The sequence below is a fragment of the Xenopus laevis genome, chromosome 4S, assembly GCF_017654675.1.
Source record: "Xenopus laevis strain J_2021 chromosome 4S, Xenopus_laevis_v10.1, whole genome shotgun sequence".
NCBI lineage: Eukaryota > Metazoa > Chordata > Amphibia > Anura > Pipidae > Xenopus > Xenopus laevis.
Window position 1 is genome coordinate 130,582,991 of NC_054378.1, and position 26,804 is coordinate 130,609,794.

General features: G+C 42.7%; 1 protein-coding gene across 1 annotated transcript; it reads left to right on the forward strand.

Moving 5' to 3' along the window:
- Positions 1-26,558, forward strand: LOC121393410 (sushi domain-containing protein 3-like). The gene is made up of 5 exons (XM_041561872.1): positions 1-563; positions 14,743-14,931; positions 20,389-20,536; positions 23,406-23,567; positions 25,349-26,558. The coding sequence occupies exons 1-5, from the start codon at positions 476-478 to the stop codon at positions 25,545-25,547; spliced, it is 786 nt and encodes a 261-aa protein (XP_041417806.1). The 5' UTR covers positions 1-475; the 3' UTR covers positions 25,548-26,558.
- Positions 26,559-26,804: the final 246 nt, after the last annotated feature.

Genomic DNA, 26,804 nt, shown 5'->3' on the forward strand with positions numbered 1-26,804 from the left:
TCTTTTAACTATAGTGTGGGGTTTGGGGCTTGGGGTGGGAAATGTTGTTGTAACTGTGATTTTTAATGTATCTAATGAATCTAATGTATCTAATTTATTCCTATGTACCAGTCCAGGGTAACACAGGGGATTAAATTGACATGAATAAATGATTTGGTGTTACTGCTCCTTTAATCAGTGCGAGCGCTGCTGCAGTACCAGCCGGGAGCCACAGAGGTCGCACTTGAGTTCAGTTTTCCTGCAGCAGCAGCAGCAGCGTCGGTTGAGGTTTGAGCGGCTCAGACTTCGCGACTGTTTCACTTGCGCCCAATTCTCCTCCAGATGATGCGACAGCGGCAGGAGACGTGGGCCGGGCGGTCCCTCCAGTCATTATACATTCAGAGAGGAGACTGAGGGCCGCGGATGAGCAGACGGGCAGTTTTTCCTTCAGTCTGAGCTGCTGCCGCTGAGAGACGAGCGATTTCGGGCGTTTGTGATGATGGAGCCGGTCACTGACTCAGTGTTGGACTTGTCTCCTAATGTCCTGGTGTCAGAGGGGAGAGACAAGTTGTACAACAGATCAGGTAACACATGGGGGGCCCCAACATTAATCTGGGGACAGGGGGGACCTGCCTGAATGTCCCACTGGGACCTGATTCCCTCTTAATAAAGGGTTAAATGGGCGATTTCCTTTCCAAAACTTTTGTTAACCCTTTACCTGCACCAACTCTTACAATAAAGGCCCTTTATGTTGTCTGTGTCTTTAAGTGAAAGTCATTAACCCTTGGTGCTGCTCAGGCTGGAGGCATTTACTATTTGTCTCAAGTGGGTGCCCCCTGCTTCCTGAGTGGGTGCCCCCCTGCTTCCTTGTGGCTTAATGACGTCACCAGGGGAGTCTGCTGGGCACAAAGAATTATTTGGGGAGTCATATTGGTGCCCACAAGGTATAGAGGGAATTATTGATTTATATTGTATGAGATCCTGTGTAATGTGCAGACAGGGAACAAGGGACACGAGGAGCCCGAGCTGTTTCCTGCATCAAAGAGCTTACACTCTAATTGTTCAACCGATATTTATATACTGGTCACACTTGGTGCAGATCCTGATGAAAAGAACCTGTCGTTTGAGAACATATACAGAGTATATACAGAGATTAATGCTCAGTACTCATCTCACAGGCTGGACCTGTGCCTAGGAGCTTGCAATCACATTGGCTATGGAATGTTTATAGAAGATAAGTCTGGAAACAATCTCTAACCCAAACAACATACAATTAATAAGTGTTTAGTTCTTTCTCCAAGAGCTCACAATCTAAGGGGGGGGTTAAGTGCCATGTATATTGGGCAGTTAGAGCAGAGAGGGGGTGACAGAGCCACAATGGAAGGGCCCTAGAGTGGAGCGTGATTCAGATAAAGGTGCTGTAATTGTTCTTCTGCCTATGATCTTATGTGGCACCACAGTACCCTATCCATTCAGCTGCTAAATTCCTATGCTGATGGTGAGATCTCCTTTCCTCCCCACCAATGAATCACTCATTCCCCCTCTCTTGGTAGGGAATCCCTTAACCTGACTGTCCTTACAGTAAAGAACCCCTTCCTATGCTGATGGTGAGATCTCCTTTCCTCCCCACCAATGAATCACTCATTCCCCCTCTCTTGGTAGGGAATCCCTTAACCTGACTGTCCTTACAGTAAAGAACCCCTTCCTATGCTGATGGTGAGATCTCCTTTCCTCCCCACCAATGAATCACTCATTCCCCTCTCTTGGTAGGGAATCCCATAACCTGACTGCCCTTACAGTAAAGAACCCCTTCCTATGCTGATGGTGAGATCTCCTTTCCTCCCCACCAATGAATCACTCATTCCCCTCTCTTGGTAGGGAATCCCATAACCTGACTGTCCTTACAGTAAAGAACCCCTTCCTATGCTGATGGTGAGATCTCCTTTCCTCCCCACCAATGAATCACTCATTCCCCCTCTCTTGGTAGGGAATCCCATAACCTGACTGTCCTTACAGTAAAGAACCCCTTCCTATGCTGATGGTGAGATCTCCTTTCCTCCCCACCAATGAATCACTCATTCCCCCTCTCTTGGTAGGGAATGCCATAACCTGACTGTCCTTACAGTAAAGAACCCCTTCCTATGCTGATGGTGAGATCTCCTTTCCTCCCCCACCAATGAATCACTCATTCCCCCTCTCTTGGTAGGGAATCCCATAACCTGACTGCCCTTACAGTAAAGAACCCCTTCCTATGCTGATGGTAAGATCTCCTTTCCTCCCCACCAAGGAATCACTCATTCCCCCTCTCTTGGTAGGGAATCCCATAACCTGACTGTCCTTACAGTAAAGAACCCCTTCCTATGCTGATGGTGGGATCTCCTTTCCTCCCCACCAATGAATCACTCATTCCCCCTCTCTTGGTAGGGAATCCCATAACCTGACTGCCCTTACAGTAAAGAACCCCTTCCTATGCTGATGGTGAGATCTCCTTTCCTCCCCACCAATGAATCACTCATTCCCCCTCTCTTGGTAGGGAATCCCATAACCTGACTGTCCTTACAGTAAAGAACCCCTTCCTATGCTGATGGTGGGATCTCCTTTCCTCCCCACCAATGAATCACTCATTCCCCCTCTCTTGGTAGGGAATCCCATAACCTGACTGTCCTTACAGTAAAGAACCCCTTCCTATGCTGATGGTGAGATCTCCTTTCCTCTCCACCAATGAATCACTCATTCCCCTCTCTTGGTAGGGAATCCCATAACCTGACTGTCCTTACAGTAAAGAACCCCTTCCTATACTGATGGTGAGATCTCCTTTCCTCCCCACCAATGAATCACTCATTCCCCCTCTCTTGGTAGGGAATCCCATAACCTGACTGCCCTTACAGTAAAGAACCCCTTCCTATGCTGATGGTAAGATCTCCTTTCCTCCCCACCAAGGAATCACTCATTCCCCCTCTCTTGGTAGGGAATCCCATAACCTGACTGTCCTTACAGTAAAGAACCCCTTCCTATGCTGATGGTGAGATCTCCTTTCCTCCCCACCAATGAATCACTCATTCCCCCTCTCTTGGTAGGGAATCCCATAACCTGACTGCCCTTACAGTAAAGAACCCCTTCCTATGCTGATGGTAAGATCTCCTTTCCTCCCCACCAAGGAATCACTCATTCCCCCTCTCTTGGTAGGGAATCCCATAACCTGACTGTCCTTACAGTAAAGAACCCCTTCCTATGCTGATGGTGAGATCTCCTTTCCTCTCCACCAATGAATCACTCATTGCCCTCTCTTGGTAGGGAATCCCATAACCTGACTGCCCTTACAGTAAAGAACCCCTTCCTATGCTGATGGTAAGATCTCCTTTCCTCCCCACCAAGGAATCACTCATTCCCCCTCTCTTGGTAGGGAATCCCATAACCTGACTGTCCTTACAGTAAAGAACCCCTTCCTATGCTGATGGTGAGATCTCCTTTCCTCTCCACCAATGAATCACTCATTGCCCTCTCTTGGTAGGGAATCCCATAACCTGACTGTCCTTACAGTAAAGAACCCCTTCCTATGCTGATGGTGAGATCTCCTTTCCTCCCCACCAATGAATCACTCATTCCCCTCTCTTGGTAGGGAATCCCTTAACCTGACTGCCCTTACAGTAAATAAGCCCCTTCCTATGCTGATAATATTTTACTAATTGACTGAATTGTAGGAAACTAAATAGACTGTTTGTCCCCAGAAGTAATTGGTGTGAGGGGCCCATTGTGATTTTATGGCAGCTGAGATTCTAGTTACTATTATAAATATAGAGGGGGGAGTTTTATTCCCAGCAGTGCATCTCTGTAGAATGAGATTTGGGAACAGTAAGTGTCAGCACATTAGTAAATATTTAATTTCTCATAAGCGTCAGTACAGGGTGCAGCTCCCCCCAATGCCACTTGTTACCCCCTCGCAGGAATGTGACAATTCTGAACTGAGAGACGAGTCAGGGAGATTCTTATTATCATTTAATCCACCCGCAACCAGAAACCTCAAATAGGAGAGAATTGTTTCCCTGTGAAACATTCGGTTAATGTGATCTCACAAGTTCAGATATGGGGCGCTGAGAAGATTTATATTTGGCTGAAAATCCCATTGAGGAACAATTATCAGAGGGTTAAAGATAATGGATCAACCCTGTCCAGCCTTAAAGGGTAACTCCACCCAAAATCGAATTTTGCTATTCAAGAAAATCTTGTTTTAACTCTTTTGAGCAATTTCCCAATAATCAGGAACTGGGTCTGTGTGTGACATTGGGTATGAGCCACAGTAGTTCTTGCTTGGGGGCTGTGGGACGAGCCTAGAACCAGTCCTGTACCCCATTCAGTTAATCACCCCTTTTGCAATAAGACAACTATCAGTGTGGGCTGTTTCTGTTCAATAGAAGGAGCATGTGGGGCATTTCTGACACGTCTGGGAACGTTATAAATGTATCACTTCTATCCACCTTGTGCCGTGGGACAACCAATAATCAGGTTATAATCACTGGGGAAACCAAATGCTCTACTGTATATATATAATTACTATCTGCGCAATTGTCATTGTGTCTGTCCCTTTCTCTTCTCTGCACTGCTGCTTCTGACTCCTGATACAACTTCCCAATATCCATTCATTCCTCATTCTCACTGGGTTTATAGTTCTGTGTAACTGTCATTGTGTCTGTCCCTTTCTCTGCACTGCTGCTTCTGACTCCTGATACAACTTCCCAATATCCATTCATTCCTCATTCTCACTGGGTTTATAGTTCTGTGTAACTGTCATTGTGTCTGTCCCTTTCTCTGCACTGCTGCCTCTGACTCCTGATACAACTTCCCAATATCCATTCATTCCTCATTCTCACTGGGTTTATAGTTCTGTGTAACTGTCATTGTGTCTGTCCCTTTCTCTTCTCTGCACTGCTGCCTCTGACTCCTGATACAACTTCCCAATATCCATTCATTCCTCATTCTCACTGGGTTTATTGTTCTGTGTAACTGTCATTGTGTCTGTCCCTTTCTCTGCACTGCTGCCTCTGACTCCTGATACAACTTCCCAATATCCATTCATTCCTCATTCTCACTGGGTTTATAGTTCTGTGTAACTGTCATTGTGTCTGTCCCTTTCTCTGCACTGCTGCCTCTGACTCCTGATACAACTTCCCAATATCCATTCATTCCTCATTCTTACTGGGTTTATTGTTCTGTGTAACTGTCATTGTGTCTGTCCCTTTCTCTGCACTGCTGCTTCTGACTCCTGATACAACTTCCCAATATCCATTCATTCCTCATTCTCACTGGGTTTATGGTTCTGTGTAACTGTCATTGTGTCTGTCTCTTTCTCTTCTCTGCACTGCTGCTTCTGACTCCTGATACAACTTCCCAATATCCATTCATTCCTCATTCTCACTGGGTTTATAGTTCTGTGTAACTGTCATTGTGTCTGTCCCTTTCTCTTCTCTGCACTGCTGCCTCTGACTCCTGATACAACTTCCCAATATCCATTCATTCCTCATTCTTACTGGGTTTATTGTTCTGTGTAACTGTCATTGTGTCTGTCCCTTTCTCTGCACTGCTGCCTCTGACTCCTGATACAACTTCCCAATATCCATTCATTCCTCATTCTTACTGGGTTTATTGTTCTGTGTAACTGTCATTGTGTCTGTCCCTTTCTCTGCACTGCTGCCTCTGACTCCTGATACAACTTCCCAATATCCATTCATTCCTCATTCTCACTGGGTTTATAGTTCTGTGTAACTGTCATTGTGTCTGTCCCTTTCTCTTCTCTGCACTGCTGCTTCTGACTCCTGATACAACTTCCCAATATCCATTCATTCCTCATTCTCACTGGGTTTATAGTTCTGTGTAACTGTCATTGTGTCTGTCCCTTTCTCTTCTCTGCACTGCTGCTTCTGACTCCTGATACAACTTCCCAATATCCATTCATTCCTCATTCTCACTGGGTTTATAGTTCTGTGTAACTGTCATTGTGTCTGTCCCTTTCTCTGCACTGCTGCCTCTGACTCCTGATACTTAAGCAACTTGGCTAAATTGTGTATAAAGCAATGAGAGGGCAGAGCAGTGTGACCGGTGCAGTAAGGTCGGTAACATTTAACCCACTAACCCCCAATAAAGTTAAAAAACTCAAAGTACATTCCACTGCCCCCGAATAAAGTGACTGACTTATTAGCGCATTAAAACGGTTATTCACCTTCGGACACTTTTTTTTTTAAATTGTTTTCAGTTTTTTTGGTGAATGATCTGAAGTGAAGTGAAAAAGTGCTTGGAACAATCCTTTAAATTATTTGTACTATTTATATGAACTACTACTGATTGAATATTTATTGCCCCCAGCAGTTTCCTTTATAGATTCACTGCTGGTTTCCAGGGATTGGGGGGTTTGTATCATTGTTCAGCCTTTTGTCCTATCAAATCCGTTTGCTTAGGGGGTTCAGCCCAGTATTTTGGTGCAATGCACTTGTGTTCCTGGGGTGGGTGCAGATAAATAATTTGTATGGGGCCCCAAAGTTTCTGATGGTGACCCAATTGCAGGCGGCTCACCCCTGTGACGTGGAATTAAAGGAGAAGCAAATTAGTGAGGAGACTGGCAGGGAGCTGTTTGGGGGGCATGGACGGTTGCAAATTTGGTTCCCGGGCACGTTGGCCGACCTGCTCTCTCCCAAACCTGACCTGACCCAGCATGATGTCATTACTTATATATATAACTATATACATATAAACTATACTAATTGCCAGAGCAGCAATTGGGCACAGGTTTGGCCTATACCTGCTCCATCCCCCTAAAGGTGTTTCACCAGCCTGAACCTGCCGCTATGGTTCTTGGGCCGGCCCACACGTTACGACCCCACGTCTCCAAATTCAGCCTCGTATCATCTCAGGTTCATTAATTACTAGGAATGCACCGAATCCATTATTTTGGATTCATCCGAACCCCCGAATCCTTCATGAAAGATTCGGCCGAATACCGAATCCTAATTTGCATATGCAAATTAGGGGTAGGAAGGGGAAACATTTTTTACTTCCTTGTTTTGTGACAAAAAGTCACACGATTTCCCTCCCACCCCTAATTTGCATATGCAAATTAGGATTCGGATTTGGTTCAAATCCGAATCGTGCTGAAAAAGGCCGAATCCCGAACAGAATCTTGGATTGGGTGTATCCCTATTAATTGTGCCACATTGGTGCTTAATAAAAGCCGCTGTTATGAGCCTCCCTCTCTAACTGGCACAAACAAATGCGACGGCCAATTTTTGCAGCGTGTCATGCGGCGAATAAAATCAACTTGATATATTGGCCAATAACGGCTTCATTACTTTTAAGAAAACACTCTGTAAATCAAACGTGCAAAGCACCGAAAAGGGAATATTTCACTCTACATTGAGAGGCTTCACCAGCCAGGAAGGGGTTAAGCTAAACGGCGAGTGTCACCCAAGATACATCGGTAACATTCGCAGCGAGACGCGCAAGCGAATGATTCTCCTCTGCTCCGAGCTGATGAATGTTACAATTATCCCAAACCCCTCAACTGGCGGGTCCCTAACGAACTGAAATGATTCATGGTCCTTAACTAACGAGGCTACAACTGCCGACTTACCCAGAAATACCGTAACTGCTTTATCATTCATGGGCAGCACCATTTATTAAAGGGGAACTCCACTCACCAACTGGGTTCTGCATAATATGAATCAGATGAAAGTTCAGAGTAGGACTGGCCAGATATGGGACGACTTTGACGTAGTTTTTCATCTTAAATATATTGTAATATATGGACAAACAATCCCTGTGTTGTTTAAAGGGTAAGGCATTTTTCAATAGCAGTAGCACAAAATGTCTCTGTCTTAAATATATTGATAGTGGGTTGAGTGCAGAGGACTTTTTATATTTGTCTATATGTCATTACAGTTTTGTTAATGAAGGTGAATTGCCCTTTAAGCTGCAAGTCACAGTTTCCCCAAAATACCTGCTTATCTTAAATGGTTACAATTGTTTCTTTGCTTATCTGAAATTGTTACAATTGTTTCTTTCCTTATTTTAAATTGTTACAATTGTTTCTTTGCTTATCTTAGATTGTTACAGTTGTTTCTTTCCTTATCTTAAATTGTTACAATTGTTTCTTTCCATATCTTAGATTGTTACAATTGTTTCTTTCCTTATCTTAAATTGTTACAATTGTTTCTATACTTATCTTAAATTGCTACAATTGTTTCTTTCCTTATCTTAAATTGTTACAATTGTTTCTTTGTTTATCTTAAATTGTTACAATTGTTTCTTTGCTTATCTTAAATTGTTACACAAGTATCTAAGTGCACCTGCCACATATTCTGGGCTCTCTGCCAAAAGCCAATTAAGTTTTAGAAGCTTTGCATCTATTTCTGGCTGTTTCGGTGCAGGAGATCAAAGAGAATGTCTGGACATTTCAGTAACAATCTGGGACTGGGGGTTGAGCTGTCAGAATCGGGACTGCTCAGTGAAAAACGGGACAGTTGGGAGGTATGCACCCTTCTGGGAGCATTTGGGTGATTGTAGGGGTAACTTTGTAGGCGAGGGAGGGACGTTACCAGCATGAGTTTTGGGACCAAACACGCAGTCTCCCTGGCAGAGGATTAATAGGACATTGAAATGTCAGAGCCACTTACTGTTCCACAACAGGTAGCGGTGCAGGTCACATGACTGAGTTTTCAGTCCACAGTAAATAGTATGAAGGATAATATGTGTCTTATTTCAAGCTGAGCTGCTGCTTTCAGTATCCGAGAGCTTTTATGTCCGGAGGTCCCAGATGTGACTCAGGAGTCGCTCAGCCGATGATTTTGTTGCTTCTCTTTGTGTTTGTGCTGATTTGCAATGGAGATGAGTCCCTGCAGCGGCGAAACAACTGCTGAGTCGGCACCAGGGTGGCAGTTTCATTTGCCTCTTTAAAATGAGTGTTTTGTTCCTATTTTAGTTCAAACGCCGTCACCGTCACAGATGCAATGCGTTTCCCCAACGTTTCCCCAATACTATTGTTCAGCCGAGTGCCGCACTCGTATTTACTATACCGCCACCTCCCCAGTGCAATTATGTACAGAAACCTTGTATACATGTCCTGCAATGATTAATGGGGTCCTTTGTCATAGGAGGCTCGGGGGGCCCTAGAATCCATTAAATATACACAATATATGCACAAAGTGACAACATACAGCCAGTGGTTTAATTGCAATGTGTTGCCCTTTATATGGAGCAAGATAAAGCTGCGGATTTTGGTTTGAGGGGGTGCAGGTACCTTTTGGGTGGGGTATACAGGGTGGGCTTATAATAACCCTCTGTTCAGATTCAGTTTTATACATACTCTGTACTAGGGGGAAACAGAGGCATTAGTATAAATTCAATTATGAAAAAATGGGGTCCCACTGTACTTATAAGTAAGGCCTTACACCCAGGAGCTCCAGTAACATGAGTTAATAATTGGGGCTCCTGTGGGAGAACTGAAAAATAATCGTATTGCTCCCTGTGTTTCCTGATGGGGCCCTGGTGGGACTAAAACACACTAATGGCACCTTACAGAGGGTGGGACTAGAAGCCTGTGACCCAAGTAGTGGGTGGTAACAAAATCCTCTGATGTCAGCTTACAGGCGGTAGGATAGGAAATCTGTGAATCAAGTAGTGGGTGGGACTAGAGCCCTCTGGCAGCAGATAGAGGACGGGACAGAAAGTTTGTGACCCAAGTAGTGGGTGGGACTAGAACCTTTTGATGGCAGCCTATAGGGGATGGGACAGGAAGTCTGTGACTCAAGTAGTGGGTGGGACTAGAACCTTTTGATGGCAGCCTATAGGGGATGGGACAGAAAGTTTGTGACCCAAGTAGTGGGTGGGACTAGAATCTTCTGATGGCAGCTTATAAGAGATGGGACAGGAAATCTCTGACTCAAGTAGTGGGTGGGACTAGAGCCCTCTGGCAGCAGTTAGGGGATGGGACAGAAAGTCTGTGACCCAAGTAGTGGGTGGGACTAGAACCCTCTGATGGCAGCCTATAGGGTATGGGACAGGAAGTCTGTGACTCAAGTAGTGGGTGGGACCAGCACCTTCTGATGGCAGCTTATAGGGAAGGGGCAGGGAGCCTGTACCGTAAGTAGTGGAGTTCATTTGAACACTGATGCATTTTATGAAGGGAAGGGCCAAGAACTTAGTCCAGACATGGGACAGAATACTGTGGGGTCATAGTTGGATGGACAGTTTATTTTAAAACAGTTTTTATGTTTGAAACAAATGAAGGTGCAATATTCTATTCTGAATGAGTTCTCTTGTGGGGTACAGCTCCCCTTTGAGTAAGTAACATGAATGAATGACACGTGAGACTATCAGTGAATTTCATATACTGCGTCTGTGTCAGTTTAATGGGGCTGCACCGTGCGTCCTGCTTGGCAGTCTGTGTAATACAACAATAATTCCCATTGACATTTAGTAGAGAGATGAAGTTTCCTGAAGAAATGAAGGAATATTAATAACGACAAAGTTGCAGTTTTCATGCATTTTTTATTGTTGGGTCTCGGGGGATCACAGGCAGTTGACTGAGGTTTTATTACTAATGCGTTGGCCTCTTTTGTGTTGATTATTATGGAAAAATCCATGTTGGAAATCTGTGCCGGCCCTTTGTTTGGCTGATTTATAGTCTGGCGAGGGGAGACTCTGCTGCATCACTGGGTATTACTGTAACGTACAGCGCTACACAATATGTTGGCGCTACATAAATACATGTTAATAATAATAATAATAACGTTGCTACTCGCTGCACAATCTGACTTGTGGATTTGTCTCACTGTGGGAAATAATCAAGTTACTGAGGTGTCAGACTCACCGGGGGTTGGAAGGTGCCTCCCCTGGACCCACCGAATCAGCTGGAGACACAGGCACCAATAATCTGAAATATATCCTTTGTGCATGGACAGACTTTTGTCTGAGATGCTGCTGACAGTTAGTAGCAAATATCAGCACTACGCAATTGTACATGTTGTTATTGTGATATCACTACACGCCTGTTGACGTTGTTATTGTGATATCACTAGACACACACACATATATAAATAATACATTTTATGACTACTAGTAGGTGTAGTAGAATAATAGAAATAGAATAGAAACAGTCATGCCATGCTGCTGTGTGTCATTGACTTAATAACGGTTATATTGTATTTCTCTCTGAAACTCTCACTCAAATGGCTCCTTCCACACATTGCTTAGAAGAACAACCCACTTTGCTTCAAAAGGAGAGGGACAAACATAGAAAGAAGTGCAGAAAATGAGAGTCTGTTCAGCTAAAATGATCTCATTGTTGTAGATGTGTGCTGAAGAGCTTACAATTTGCCGAAGAACACACTGACTGGCCTAAAGAGAAATGGCGCAACAGTTTGGGGACTGATGAAACAAGATTGTTGTTTTTGGGTGTAGGGGCCGCAGACAGTTTGTCAGACGCCCCCAAACACTGAATTGAAGCCCCAGTGCAGAGTGAAGCACAAGCATCATGATATGGGGATGTTTCTCATACTCTGGTGTTGGGTCTATTTATCCCTTTATACCAGGGATCAGTTTCAATCCAAATACTTGTCATGTTTCCTTATGCCCAAGAGCAAATGCCCTTGAAATGGGGGGACAACGAGCCCAAACACACCAGTAACTGAGCAACATCTTGGTTCCACGCCAACAAGATTGACGTTAGGGCCCCCCAATCCAAAGAAAACTTGTGGGGATGACATTGGGTGTGAGGCAAAAGCAAGAAATGCATTTGGAATTGTGGAAGAGGTTGTTGGAAGTTGGGGGAGTCCATACAAAACAGATATGTAGAGACATTCAGCAGTTAGGAGGACCTGACAGGGAACTGCAGTATCTCTACATGTGTAAGGACAGAGCTGTAATTGGCTGTCAACATCCTACTGTGCTTAGGACACGCCTACCACTCAGACCAGAGACAATGTAGGTGCAGCTCCACCAATGGAGTTGTTTCTAAAGTTAATCATCTTTAGGCCAAATTGAAACAAGGTGCCATATATTATCCTATATTCTCATTGGCTGCATGACGAGGGGGGGGTTTATGGGCGCTATGCCTCCCCTTTAAGTTGGATACAGTCAGGGGATCCAGCATTGCGAGCACGGCTGCTAAAATCCCACTTTTTCAGGTGTTCAACTTTAAACTGGTTGCTAGGGGCAACGGCAGTTATTACCTTAACCTTGCGGTTGCCTTAGGAACCCGTAATGTAAAAATTCTCTCTCGATCTGCCTTGTGTTTATTTTTATTTTCCATAATATTTATTATTGGATTTGATGCTAAAAGGGGGCGGTTACCTAATGATTAACAGCACGTATCATCATTTCAATAATTTGTGAGCGGCCTTAACTTTTTGTTTTTAAATGATTTACTATTTAATATTTCTCTCATCTGGTTGCTAGGGTCCCACTTACCCTAGGAACCAGGCAGCAGTTTAAATGATGAGGAAATAAAAAGAGAGTTGGAGTTGGGTCTAGTAACCTATAGAAACCGATTTTTCCCTTCAAACATTCAACAATGATAATCATAAGCCCCTTTATAATCGGAGGAATTTATTGCTATAATAATAGTAGTAATAATAATATAATATAATAGTGTTTGATAGGAACCTAGGGCCCAACGATCGGATCTTAATAAATGGGAACGGGCGGTCGGATCACGGGACCACATCAACCAACAGATGCGGCCGCGATCCAACGGGATTTTTAGTCCCATCAGATCAAGATCTGGCCGACTTTCGGGCAGATCTCGATCGGGGAAGCCCCGTACACGGGCCAATACTGATGACGGTCTGTCGGCAGCTTTAATCGGCCCGTGTATGGCCACCTTAAATTGATGATGCAATCCAAAGACCTGTCAAGGCCAATTTTCTTCATTATAATCCAATCTTTTGGCCCTAGGGCCGAACGTTTGTATTAACCCGATAGCGCCCTGCCATTAGTGGGAATATCAGGGAAAGATCCATGAGGTGAGGTTGCCGAACGAGCGAATCTTATTGTGTATGGCCACCTTAAGGGGACAGGTAGGTTCCCACCAGCAGTGCACACAAAGAAGCTCCACCCATTTTCTTGGCCTGACAATGTGGAGAACACAGAGAAGACGGTTGTAAATGAAGTTTAATTTTTAATCCTGGGGTTGTTTCTCCGCCCAGAATCCATTGGAGCCATTAGTTTACAGATGTGAGTATCACTTTAATCCGATGAAAACCCCTCCCCCAGTTTATTGCAGTTTGTTAGTGACGCCGATAGGAATTCATTTGGCTTTGGAATAATAACAAAGTGCAACGGCGGATACTCTCACTTTCTCTAAGATCTACACAGGGGTCTGGGGGGGCACCTCAGCATCCTGATCTGCACATTTACTTATGAGTTTTCCTTTTGGGGTTCCTCCCGCTCACCCCAATAACTTTACCATTCCATGGGCAGTCGTTATAACTGAGAAACCTGCAGTGCAGTTAGAGGCTTCTAGTTCTCTGGCCGGACCCCCAAGGTGCTGCGCTGCTTGTACAAGGGAATTGGGTGCGAAGGGTAATTATATAGTGAATAAAGTACCCCCTATTGTAAAATATAAGGATATTCTAAGTCACAGAGGAGTTTCATGACCATATAAAAGTACGAGGCCGAAGGCTGAGTCATGGAACTCTAAAGTGACTTCTAATATCCTCATATTTTCCAACAAGGGAAAGTACTTTATTTATTATAATACACAAGTTTCAGTGAGTCATGTGACAAAAATGACATCACTACTCACCGTTTATAAGGATGTAATTTACAAAATATTCATGGCTTTTATGTATTATATGTGATTATATTCAGCTCCTGTAAATCTTCCCTCAGACCTACTTTGTATTTCTTCTCTTCTACCAAAACACAAGCGACAGCACTCGACTCATTCTATAATGTATTTCTAATATATTCTGGGCACACGGGGGGTCCAGGCGTCTCAGGCCGGGGGGCGACTTATATCTGGGCAGGAATATTTATCAGCGGAACTCACGAGGGGGAAGATGGAAATTCAGAATGAAATGAACTTTAATCAGTTGGAATTTACTTTATAATAAGAGCAATAATTTTACTGTAAATGATCAGTGAGGAGCGAATCTGTCCTTTTTCATTTTGCCAAAAAACTCGCGAAAAAAAAAATTTAAAGTCAATAGGTGTCAATTTTTTTTTTTTATCCGTGGCAATTTTTTTCTCACTCCAAATACATGAAAGTCAATGGATGTTTTATTTTTTATGGCAACTTTTTTGCTGCAGTTTTGCGAGAAAAAAAATGCAGATGGTGAAATGCGGAATTTTGCTGAGAATCCATAATTTGCTCGTCACTGCTCATCGTTACATACTGAGTGTGTATAATGGACCCCCTAGTGTCACGTGTCAGGATATTAGAAGGCGCACGTGAGATCCACAATGTCATGACTTTTACCATCCTCTTATAACACAGGGGCACATTATAGTTCTAATTGATATGTTTTAATCAGTCATGTGACACAAGTGACATCACTGATTAGAACAGATGACATCACTAAGCACTGTTTATAAGAATATATATATATATACTACCGGAGATATATTTGTGGCCCCTGAAAGGGCCAAGGTTGCGTCCAAACCAAGCAGTTATACTGGGGCGCCACTAACAAACCAGTGAATGTGGGGGGCACAGAATACAGGTGTAATTAGATGGAGTATATTGAGACCCTCCCTCTCTCATGTTTCTCCTCTCAGATCAGTGTAAGAAGATGTCGCCGCCAGAGTCGGGGACCCTGCACGTCGTCTATGGCAATGGCTCCTCCGTTGGCTCCGTGTTAATGTTCCAGTGTTCCTCTATGTACCAACTGGTGGGAGAAGGAATCTCTACCTGTGTATGGAGAGGGAACAGCACCTTATGGACCTCAGGGACCCCCACGTGCAAAGGTAATATCATATGATCACTATATATAAATATATAAGGGGGATATGATCACTATATGTAAATATATAAGGGGATATGATCACTATATATAAATATATAAGGGGGTATGATCACTATATATAAAGGGATATGATCACTATATATAAATATATAAGGGGGATATGATCACTATATATAAATATATAAGGGGATATGATCACTATATATAAATATATAAGGGGATATGATCACTATATATAAATATATAAGGGGATATGATCACTATATATAAATATATAAGGGGGATATGATCACTATATATAAATATATAAGGGGATATGATCACTATCTATAAAAATATAAGGGGGATATGATCAGTATATATAAATATATAAGGGGATATGATCACTATATATAAATATATAAGGGGATATGATCACTATATATAAATATATAAGGGGGATATGATCACTATATATAAATATATAAGGGGGATATGATCACTATATATATAAATATATAAGGGGGATATGATCACTATATATAAATATATAAGGGATATGATCACTATATATAAATATATAAGGGGATATGATCACTATATATAAATATATAAGGGGGATTATGATCACTATATATATATATATATATAAGGGGGATATGATCACTATATATAAATATATAAGGGGGATATGATCACTATATATAAATATATAAGGGGGATATGATCACTATATATAAATATATAAGGGGGATATGATCACTATATATAAATATATAAGGGGATATGATCACTATATATAAATATATAAGGGGGATATGATCACTATATATAAATATATAAGGGGATATGATCACTATATATAAATATATAAGGGGATATGATCACTATATATAAATATATAAGGGGGATATGATCACTATATATAAATATATAAGGGGATATGATCACTATATATAAATATATAAGGGGGATATGATCACTATATATAAATATATAAGGGGATATGATCACTATATATAAATATATAAGGGGGATATGATCACTATATATAAATATATAAGGGGGATATGATCACTATATATAAATATATAAGAGGGATATAATCACTATATATAAATATATAAGAGGGATATGATCACTATATGTAAATATATAAGGGGATATGATCACTATATATAAATATATAAGGAGATATGATCACTATATATAAATATATAAGGGGATATGATCACTATATATAAATATATAAGGGGACCATACAATAAACTCTCTGATCCTTTATTCACCAGTAGCTCCTCCCAGCAGACACGAGGTAGCCAATCAATTTAGATGACTAGAAGTTCCATGTTAACCCTAAGGGGCATATTCATTACGCTGTGTAAAACAAAATTTGCTGGAATAACTGTGTAAAAACCATGTAAAATAAATGGTGAAGGCGTGTGTAATTTTACATTATGCGAATGCCAGATTTGACGCCGTTATATTACATTCCTTCTGATGGAAGTCACATAAGAAGAAACGAAGAAAATGTGATGCCCCTTTACGTCTTTTTGTTTTACACAGTAAAGTGTGGCGATGTGTGATTTATTATCTCGCCCTTTTTTATGCCACATAATGAATAGGCCCAACTGCCCCCTCACTTCACAGCGGCGACTGGTGTCCACTAGTGATACACTGAATGTGCCACTCGCTGCGCCCCAGTGTCTGGTTACCAGTGGGAGTGGGTACATAGGCCGGGGTGTTGCACATGGTGATGCCTCTGTTTCCCCCATAAACCCCCATCCAGGGCCGCCGCTGCCATGGCAACGAACAGCCAGTTACAAGTAGTGGCAACAAGCCAAATTTCTGGGTTCCTTTAGCGCAGAGAGAGATATTGGGCTCATAGTTAGTGATGTGCCCCCTCTTTTATCTGCTCCAACGCTGAGGTTTTAACTGCAGAACGGAAGAGTCATCAGCCCCCCCTACAGTTACTGCTTGTGATTCCACAGACGTGAGGAACATGAGGTTTCCACTGGAGCATTGGGCTTATTAGTGTCCCAAACCCCCCGGCTATTAGTCACAAACGAGAGAAATGGGCCCCGGGGCTCTGAGAGACTCTGATCTACAAGTTGTTTCATAAAGTGACAGAGACCAGAAATCCACTACTAATTCATTCTGTCATTGTGTCTGTCTGTCCATTCATTCCTCACTGTCCCTTTCTCTTCTCTGCACTGCTGCTTCTGACTCCTGATACAACTTCCCAATATCCATTCATTCCTCATTCTCACTGGGTTTATAGTTCTGTGTAACTGTCATTGTGTCTGTCCCTTTCTCATCTCTGCACTGCTGCCTCTGACTCCTGATACAACTTCCCAATATCCATTCATTCCTCATTCTCACTGGGTTTATAGTTCTGTGTAACTGTCATTGTGTCTGTCCCTTTCTCTTCTCTGCACTGCTGCTTCTGACTCCTGATACAACTTCCAAATATCCATTCATTCCTCATTCTCACTGGGTTTATAGTTCTGTGTAACTGTCATTGTGTCTGTCCCTTTCTCTTCTCTGCACTGCTGCTTCTGACTCCTGATACAACTTCCCAATATCCATTCATTCCTCATTCTCACTGGGTTTATAGTTCTGTGTAACTGTCATTGTGTCTGTCCCTTTCTCTTCTCTGCACTGCTGCCTCTGACTCCTGATACAACTTCCCAATATCCATTCATTCCTCATTCTCACTGGGTTTATAGTTCTGTGTAACTGTCATTGTGTCTGTCCCTTTCTCTTCTCTGCACTGCTGCTTCTGACTCCTGATACAACTTCCCAATATCCATTCATTCCTCATTCTCACTGGGTTTATAGTTCTGTGTAACTGTCATTGTGTCTGTCCCTTTCTCTGCACTGCTGCTTCTGACTCCTGATACAACTTCCCAATATCCATTCATTCCTCATTCTCACTGGGTTTATAGTTCTGTGTAACTGTCATTGTGTCTGTCCCTTTCTCTTCTCTGCACTGCTGCTTCTGACTCCTGATACAACTTCCAAATATCCATTCATTCCTCATTCTCACTGGGTTTATAGTTCTGTGTAACTGTCATTGTGTCTGTCCCTTTCTCTTCTCTGCACTGCTGCTTCTGACTCCTGATACAACTTCCCAATATCCATTCATTCCTCATTCTCACTGGGTTTATAGTTCTGTGTAACTGTCATTGTGTCTGTCCCTTTCTCTTCTCTGCACTGCTGCTTCTGACTCCTGATACAACTTCCCAATATCCATTCATTCCTCATTCTCACTGGGTTTATAGTTCTGTGTAACTGTCATTGTGTCTGTCCCTTTCTCTGCACTGCTGCTTCTGACTCCTGATACAACTTCCCAATATCCATTCATTCCTCATTCTCACTGGGTTTATAGTTCTGTGTAACTGTCATTGTGTCTGTCCCTTTCTCTTCTCTGCACTGCTGCTTCTGACTCCTGATACAACTTCCAAATATCCATTCATTCCTCATTCTCACTGGGTTTATAGTTCTGTGTAACTGTCATTGTGTCTGTCCCTTTCTCTTCTCTGCACTGCTGCTTCTGACTCCTGATACAACTTCCCAATATCCATTCATTCCTCATTCTCACTGGGTTTATAGTTCTGTGTAACTGTCATTGTGTCTGTCCCTTTCTCTGCACTGCTGCTTCTGACTCCTGATACAACTTCCCAATATCCATTCATTCCTCATTCTCACTGGGTTTATAGTTCTGTGTAACTGTCATTGTGTCTGTCCCTTTCTCTTCTCTGCACTGCTGCTTCTGACTCCTGATACAACTTCCCAATATCCATTCATTCCTCATTCTCACTGGGTTTATAGTTCTGTGTAACTGTCATTGTGTCTGTCCCTTTCTCTGCACTGCTGCCTCTGACTCCTGATACAACTTCCCAATATCCATTCATTCCTCATTCTCACTGGGTTTATAGTTCTGTGTAACTGTCATTGTGTCTGTCCCTTTCTCTGCACTGCTGCTTCTGACTCCTGATACAACTTCCCAATATCCATTCATTCCTCATTCTCACTGGGTTTATAGTTCTGTGTAACTGTCATTGTGTCTGTCCCTTTCTCTTCTCTGCACTGCTGCTTCTGACTCCTGATACAACTTCCCAATATCCATTCATTCCTCATTCTCACTGGGTTTATAGTTCTGTGTAACTGTCATTGTGTCTGTCCCTTTCTCTGCACTGCTGCTTCTGACTCCTGATACAACTTCCCAATATCCATTCATTCCTCATTCTCACTGGGTTTATAGTTCTGTGTAACTGTCATTGTGTCTGTCCCTTTCTCTTCTCTGCACTGCTGCTTCTGACTCCTGATACAACTTCCCAATATCCATTCATTCCTCATTCTCACTGGGTTTATAGTTCTGTGTAACTGTCATTGTGTCTGTCCCTTTCTCTGCACTGCTGCTTCTGACTCCTGATACAACTTCCCAATATCCATTCATTCCTCATTCTCACTGGGTTTATAGTTCTGTGTAACTGTCATTGTGTCTGTCCCTTTCTCTTCTCTGCACTGCTGCTTCTGACTCCTGATACAACTTCCCAATATCCATTCATTCCTCATTCTCACTGGGTTTATAGTTCTGTGTAACTGTCATTGTGTCTGTCCCTTTCTCTTCTCTGCACTGCTGCTTCTGACTCCTGATACAACTTCCCAATATCCATTAATTCCTCATTCTCACTGGGTTTATAGTTCTGTGTAACTGTCATTGTGTCTGTCCCTTTCTCTTCTCTGGGTCTGACTGTTGAAACAAAGTAGAAAAAGTCTGTTCTTAAGATCTGTTAATCAGCTGGTTTGTAACACATTATTTCAGGAGTCAGAGGCAGCAGTGCAGAAAAGAGACTGAGAGTGACAATGACAGTTACACATGAGGTAGGAGTGGATATTGGGGGAGGTATCAGGAGTCAAAACTAGAGAAAGGGACAGACAGACAGTGATAGTCAGACACAGTGACAGTTACACATAACTAAAGGCCAGCAAGAATGAGGAATGAATCATATATAACAGTTTCTGGGTTAAGTTGCCCTTTTCAGGTATAATGTGATGCATGAGCAGTGGGGAGGGAGAGAACAGCCGAGATGCTGGGGGGCAGAATTATTTAATTGCCTAATGTACAATATTATATTGAAGATGTTTCCTCTTTGCAGCCAGGAATGTTTCTTCCAGACAGTCTGAGAGCTGAAACAGGTTGTTCTCTATTTGATATTCATTAGGTCTCAGTGCAACTCAGTTTGCTGTTCTCTATAGGCCAATTACAGGCGAGTGGATTGGGGGGGGGGGGTGAAGGGGTCACTGTGGATGTTACACAATGTACTTTGCGTCTGAACACGTTTCTAAACCATTTCATGAGCTGCATTATTATTTAATTATGATTAAAATGACTGATTGCGCCCGTGCTTTTCACCCTGATGTGAATGAGCCCCAGTAACGTCTGTTCCGTTTCTCTCCCGTGTCCCCCCAGCCCTTTCCAGGTATGAGACGTTTGGCTTTAAAGTCGCCGTAATCGCCTCCATTGTGAGCTGCGCCATTATCCTGCTCATGTCCATGGCCTTCCTGACGTGTTGTCTCTTCAGCTGCATCAAGAAAAACGAGAGGCGCCGCTCCGAGAGGTAAGTAGGGGAAATCGTCTGTATAGTTGCTCCGCCTTCTGTAAGGGCCCGATTCCCAGCAGTGCTGCAAAGCTGGAGGCTCAACTTGAGGAAGGGGAAAACAAATCCCATTTTAATGAAAAAGAAACCTATCTCCAATATATTTTAATTAAAAAATGTGTACCGTTTTAATAAGAAACCTGACTGTATATAGTGAAATTCTCCCTTCATTTACTGCTGTGGATTGGAATTGTCAGACGGTCCCTAACTGCTCTGCAGGGAAACAATCATACTTATGAACAGCAGGGGGAGCCCCCGCCTTACTTCCCAGCCATGCAGAACTCAAGCAGCTTTGTTTGTTTCCCTGTAGAGCAGTCGGCGACTGTGTAGAGATTTGTATTGGATTTTATTTTTGCCCTTTACTGTTTCCAACTCCAGCTGCAGGGACTAAGATCATGGAGCCAGATTTAAACAGATAAACTGGGATTCTATTTGGAGGATTATTTTGCTGCAGCCGCTGGTTCTGCAGAGTTGGAGAAAGTTTGTATTAAACAAAACAAAAACTATAAAATCCACATTAGATTACATGACAACACAGGACCCAGTGCAGTCTGTATATTCTGATTATTAATCAGTCTTGTGTATCAGCTTCTGGCAGATATTAATTGACTTGTGCTGTTTTGATCATTTATGACGATCCCTAAGCAGCCCAGATCACACTGAGCATGTGCACAGTCTTGGTCTTGCAAAGATGTATAACAAAGTTACAAGATGGTGACCCCCTGTGGCCAACTTTGAAAGCATAAATCATTTGTTTGATTAGGCTTGTGGTGCAGTAAGTTCATGTTTATGTTTAGTATACAAAATACAGCATTTCTAGCCTTATTCTATTTTACACTTTACTTCCCTTTTAAAGGGGGTGTTCACCTTTAAATTAACTGTTACTATGATGTAGAGAGGGCTATTCTGAGACAATTTGCCATTGGTTTTAATTTTTTATTAATTGTGGTTTTTGACTTATTTAGCATTTTATTCAGCAGTTCTCCAGTTTGTAATTTCAGCCATTTGGTTGCTAGGGTCCAAATTCCCCTAGCAACATGCACTGATTTGAATGAGAGACTGAAATATGAATAGGAATGGCCTGAATAGAAAGATGAGGAATAAAAAGTATCAATAAGTATTGTAATACTAATGCCACAGAATGGTGTGTCTTGTCACAGGGGCACAGGTCGCACTAATGACTTACTTGCAACTGGGCCCCTCCCTGTCAGGCACCATGGAAACAAATCAACATTGCTGTTTATTTCACCCAAATGACCAGAGTCTTTCTCTCTCTCTGTTACTGTTCCTTTAAATTCTACCTCCTGTGCCCAGAGTCCTTGTCCTGTATTTATTCACCTTCAGCCCCCGGGGGATTTGTGTAATTAGTCACAGCTCATTGTCTTTATTAGTGGGACATTAATAGAACCGTAACTGATTGGAGCATCTGTCGGGCACTAGACCCTTTAATTGGATGCGGCAGAAAATAAGTGGAGCCTCACGGTGAGAACTTAATGTTCAGCTACAGCTAAAGTCCATATAAACCTGCGAGAAAAATGTCTTTCCACAGTCACACTCCCTTCCCAGAGACTATTATCCACTGTTACTATAGGCACCATCTCTCCCTACTATACCTGCTATCCCACAGTCACACTCCCTTCCCAGAGACTATTATCCCACTGTTACTATAGGCACCATCTCTCCCTACTATACCTGCTATCCCACAGTCACACTCCCTTCCCAGAGACTATTATCCACTGTTACTATAGGCACCATCTCTCCCTACTATACCTGCTATCCCACAGTCACACTCCCTTCCCAGAGACTATTATCCACTGTTACTATAGGCACCATCTCTCCCTACTATACCTGCTATCCCACAGTCACACTCCCTTCCCAGAGACTATTATCCACTGTTACTATAGACACATCTCTCCCTACTATACCTGCTATCCCACAGTCACACTCCCTTCCCAGAGACTATTATCCACTGTTACTATAGGCACCATCTCTCCCTACTATACCTGCTATCCCACAGTCACACTCCCTTCCCAGAGACTATTATCCACTGTTACTATAGGCACATCTCTCCCTACTATACCTGTTATCCCAGAGTCACACTCCCTTCCCAGAGACTATTATCCACTGTTACTATAGGCACATCTCTCCCTACTATACCTGTTATCCCAGAGTCACACTCCCTTCCCAGAGACTATTATCCACTGTTACTATAGACACCATCTCTCCCTACTATACCTGCTATCCCACAGTCACACTCCCTTCCCAGAGACTATTATCCACTGTTACTATAGACACATCTCTCCCTACTATACCTGCTATCCCACAGTCACACTCCCTTCCCAGAGACTATTATCCACTGTTACTATAGGCACCATCTCTCCCTACTATACCTGCGATCCCACAGTCACACTCCCTTCCCAGAGACTATTATCCCACTGTTACTATAGGCACCATCTCTCCCTACTATACCTGCTATCCCACAGTCACACTCCCTTCCCAGAGACTATTATCCACTGTTACTATAGGCACCATCTCTCCCTACTATACCTGCTATCCCACAGTCACACTCCCTTCCCAGAGACTATAGTTCTTATATATCTATATATTTAATATCTTCTGGGGTTCAGACCAGTTGCTGCTGCTTGAAACCTACTAAATGTATCTCTAGCTGTGACTCGGTGATGTAAATCTATCTGAGCCGTTAAGGAAAATGGAAGAGTAAATTGGTATTTGTGATGTTCGGGGCAGGAGGGATCAGGAGGGAATTGAGTCTCTATCAGACGCACGTTCCTTATTTTCTTTTTCTTTTGTCAACTTGTTTTGTGCCCAGAGAGAAGGTCGTGTGGAATCAGTTGGACTGTGAGGGGCTGGAGAATGTGCAGGTGGAGCAGTTTGGGATGAAAGGCAGAAATAATAACAATAATAAAGATGGCGGCCGGCCTGCGTTGGCGGATTGGGTGGATTTTGCGTATGAGAACCACGGATTCTGCAGGTGAGTAACTCAGACATTGGCACAACTGCCCCCCTGTTTCCAACACACAGAACCCTGTGCCCCCCATTGTTGGACTGAACCCCCATGTGGCTACTGGACGTTGCACAAATCAAAATAAATCTGATAAGAATGAGGAAATGTGATTCGCTGACAGGAAACCATTTATTTGTGAATATTAATGAAGGATCCGGGAGGGGGGGAATTCCAGGAAATCTGCCTTTATAATCAAGGGACTTGTGTAGAAGGTTTAGAGCTGAATATCGTGGGGACTGTCCCCAAAAATCCCTGAATATAATGGGAGATATTTATATTATTACTGGGGTAACAATTAACAGTCAACTGATCCCCTAAAATACAATTCTAAATTATATAACTGGGCTCTTTCCTTCTGATTATCTTTTGCTCAATATGAGGAGAATTTAACCCTTATAACCCGGTAATATGTAAAAAGAAATTTACATACATACAGGCTATGAGCAAACTTATGGACTGTTCCTGCTGAATTGTGCTTAGTACAGGGAATACCTATGTGCCATAGTTTTGTGGGATCTCTCTGTATAGACTATGAGCAAACTTAGGGACTGTTCCTGCTGAATTGTGCTTAGTACAGAGGAATACCTATGCTGCCATAGTTTTATGGGATCTCTCTGTATAGACTATGAGCAAACTTAGGGACTGTTCCTGCTGAATTGTGCTTAGTACAGGGAATACCTATGCTGCCATAGTTTTATGGGATCTCTCTGTACAGACTATGAGCAAACTTAGGGACTGTTCCTGCTGAATTGTGCTTAGTACAGGGAATACCTATGTGCCATAGTTTTGTGGGATCTCTCTGTATAGACTTTAAGCAAACTTAGGGACTGTTCCTGCTGAATTGTGCTTAGTACAGAGGAATACCTATGCTGCCATAGTTTTATGGGATCTCTCTGTATAGACTATGAGCAAACTTAGGGACTGTTCCTGCTGAATTGTGCTTAGTACAGGGAATACCTATGCTGCCCTAGTTTTATGGGATCTCTCTGTACAGACTATGAGCAAACTTAGGGGACTGTTCCTGCTGAATTGTGCTTAGTACAGGGAATACCTATGCTGCCATAGTTTTATGGGATCTCTCTGTACAGACTATGAGCAAACTTATGGACTGTTCCTGCTGAATTGTGCTTAGTACAGGGAATACCTATGTGCCATAGTTTTGTGGGATCTCTCTGTATAGACTTTGAGCAAACTTAGGGACTGTTCCTGCTGAATTGTGCTTAGTACAGAGGAATACCTATGCTGCCTTAGTTTTATGGGATCTCTCTGTATAGACTATGAGCAAACTTAGGGACTGTTCCTGCTGAATTGTGCTTAGTACAGAGGAATACCTATGTACCATAGTTTTATGGGATCTCTCTGTACAGACTATGAGCAAACTTAGGGACTGTTCCTGCTGAATTGTGCTTAGTACAGGGAATACCTATGCTGCCATAGTTTTATGGGATCTCTCTGTACAGACTATGAGCAAACTTAGGGACTGTTCCTGCTGAATTGTGCTTGGTACAAGGGAATACCTATGCTGCCTTCCTATACTTTTGAGCTTTCTGGATAATGGATTTTGTGGATAAGGGATCCCATACCTGTATTATCTAAAATACCGCCTAGTGTTTACCAATGGGCATTACCCCATTTTGGCAAAAGAGTTTAAAGGATATAATCATCTTTCCTTTCCCTAAACTTTACCTTCTCCAATACTCGTAACTATTTCTTTATTTCCACCAATTTTTTGTTTTTAATGCCCTTAGATGCCACGATGTCTGGGCGAGGGAAGTCCCTAGTGTTGGATTTGGTGGAGAACATTCGGCTGCCGGGAGAAGATGCGCCAGTGTCATTGTGCCCAGCTGTGGGGGTGCCGTACAGACAGTGAGTGGGGGGCACACAATAGAAGTCTATGAGAGGGATAAGAAATTGATGAGAAGATTTGAGGCGCATTTACCCGAGTGAGACAAATAGATAAATAATGAGGAACCAATGGGGTCACCCACGTGCCTTACTCACGACTGGAACATTCTTGTGGGTCGGATCATATTAAACTCCAGAGAATATTTCCAGGTGCCAACTGAAAATTGGGGTTTTTTTCTGCTAAATAATCTCAGTTTCATGAAAAAATTCTAAAATTCTCTGGAACCACCCGACATCTCAAGACAATAGGAATCCTATGGAATATCCCTTTAGAACCCAGATGTCCCTCAAGGAGAAGGTGCTGATACTTGTTGCCCATGAAGTTTCAGTGTCGGTATTTTCGAATGCTTTAGGAGAATAGTAAGCTCTTGGGCCAAGTTTCCTTTTGCAGAACGAGGGCTGTATCTATATGTAACCGTGCAGCGGCAAATGCAGGAGGCCGTTTATTTTGAGGCTTATTCACTGGATCGGCGCCAGATTTGAACCTGTGTCTGAGCTGCGATGTCAGAACCAGCTGATAGAGGCACCGGCCTTAGCAATAAATAACAAACTGGGTTCTTGTATTTGATCTGACTCTGATACCAGCGAGTGTTTTGTACCAAGTAAAGGCAATTCTCACAAGCAGCCTGAAATCTTAATGTTTATTCCCAATAATGTGTAACAAGAGATGGACTCAAGGTTCTACCAGAACCCGGAACCACTTCATCTCATTGACAGTGTCTCCCTCTGTGAGTTGTGCCATCAAGGTTGGGCATGAAGGAGGGCACTGACTACTGTTTGGGTTTCTCTGGACTGAGGGTCAGTGTGATGTTGGTTCTGATGGGTCGCTCCTCATAGAACTATAACTCCCAGCAGCACAATCTTTTCCGAATGGTCCTGAAAGTGACGCCCTCACCAGACCGGGGCAATGCCACATTTATTTCCATACATGCACAGAATCCTCTTATAAAAAAAATGTTCTAATTTGATAGAAAAGCATATTTTTGCACATAATGTCTGAGCAATCAAGATTAAAAGGGAAACATTTTTTTTGTCGATTTCTTCAATTCTATTTTATTGAGTTTCAAACATAAAATGGGGGGGAGGGGATACAGAAGAAAAAAGGGGGGGAGGGGGGGAATTTTTACAGCATTGATTGTGTTAAACCATATACTATAACATATACAATAAATATCACATGAAATCTCATTTATTTTAAGCAAACATCGTGGAAACATTTATACGTGCCTCATATACTGTCTAATTTGTCAGGTTGTCCCCTGGTCTCATAGGAAAGTTTAATGAGTGATAACATTTAAT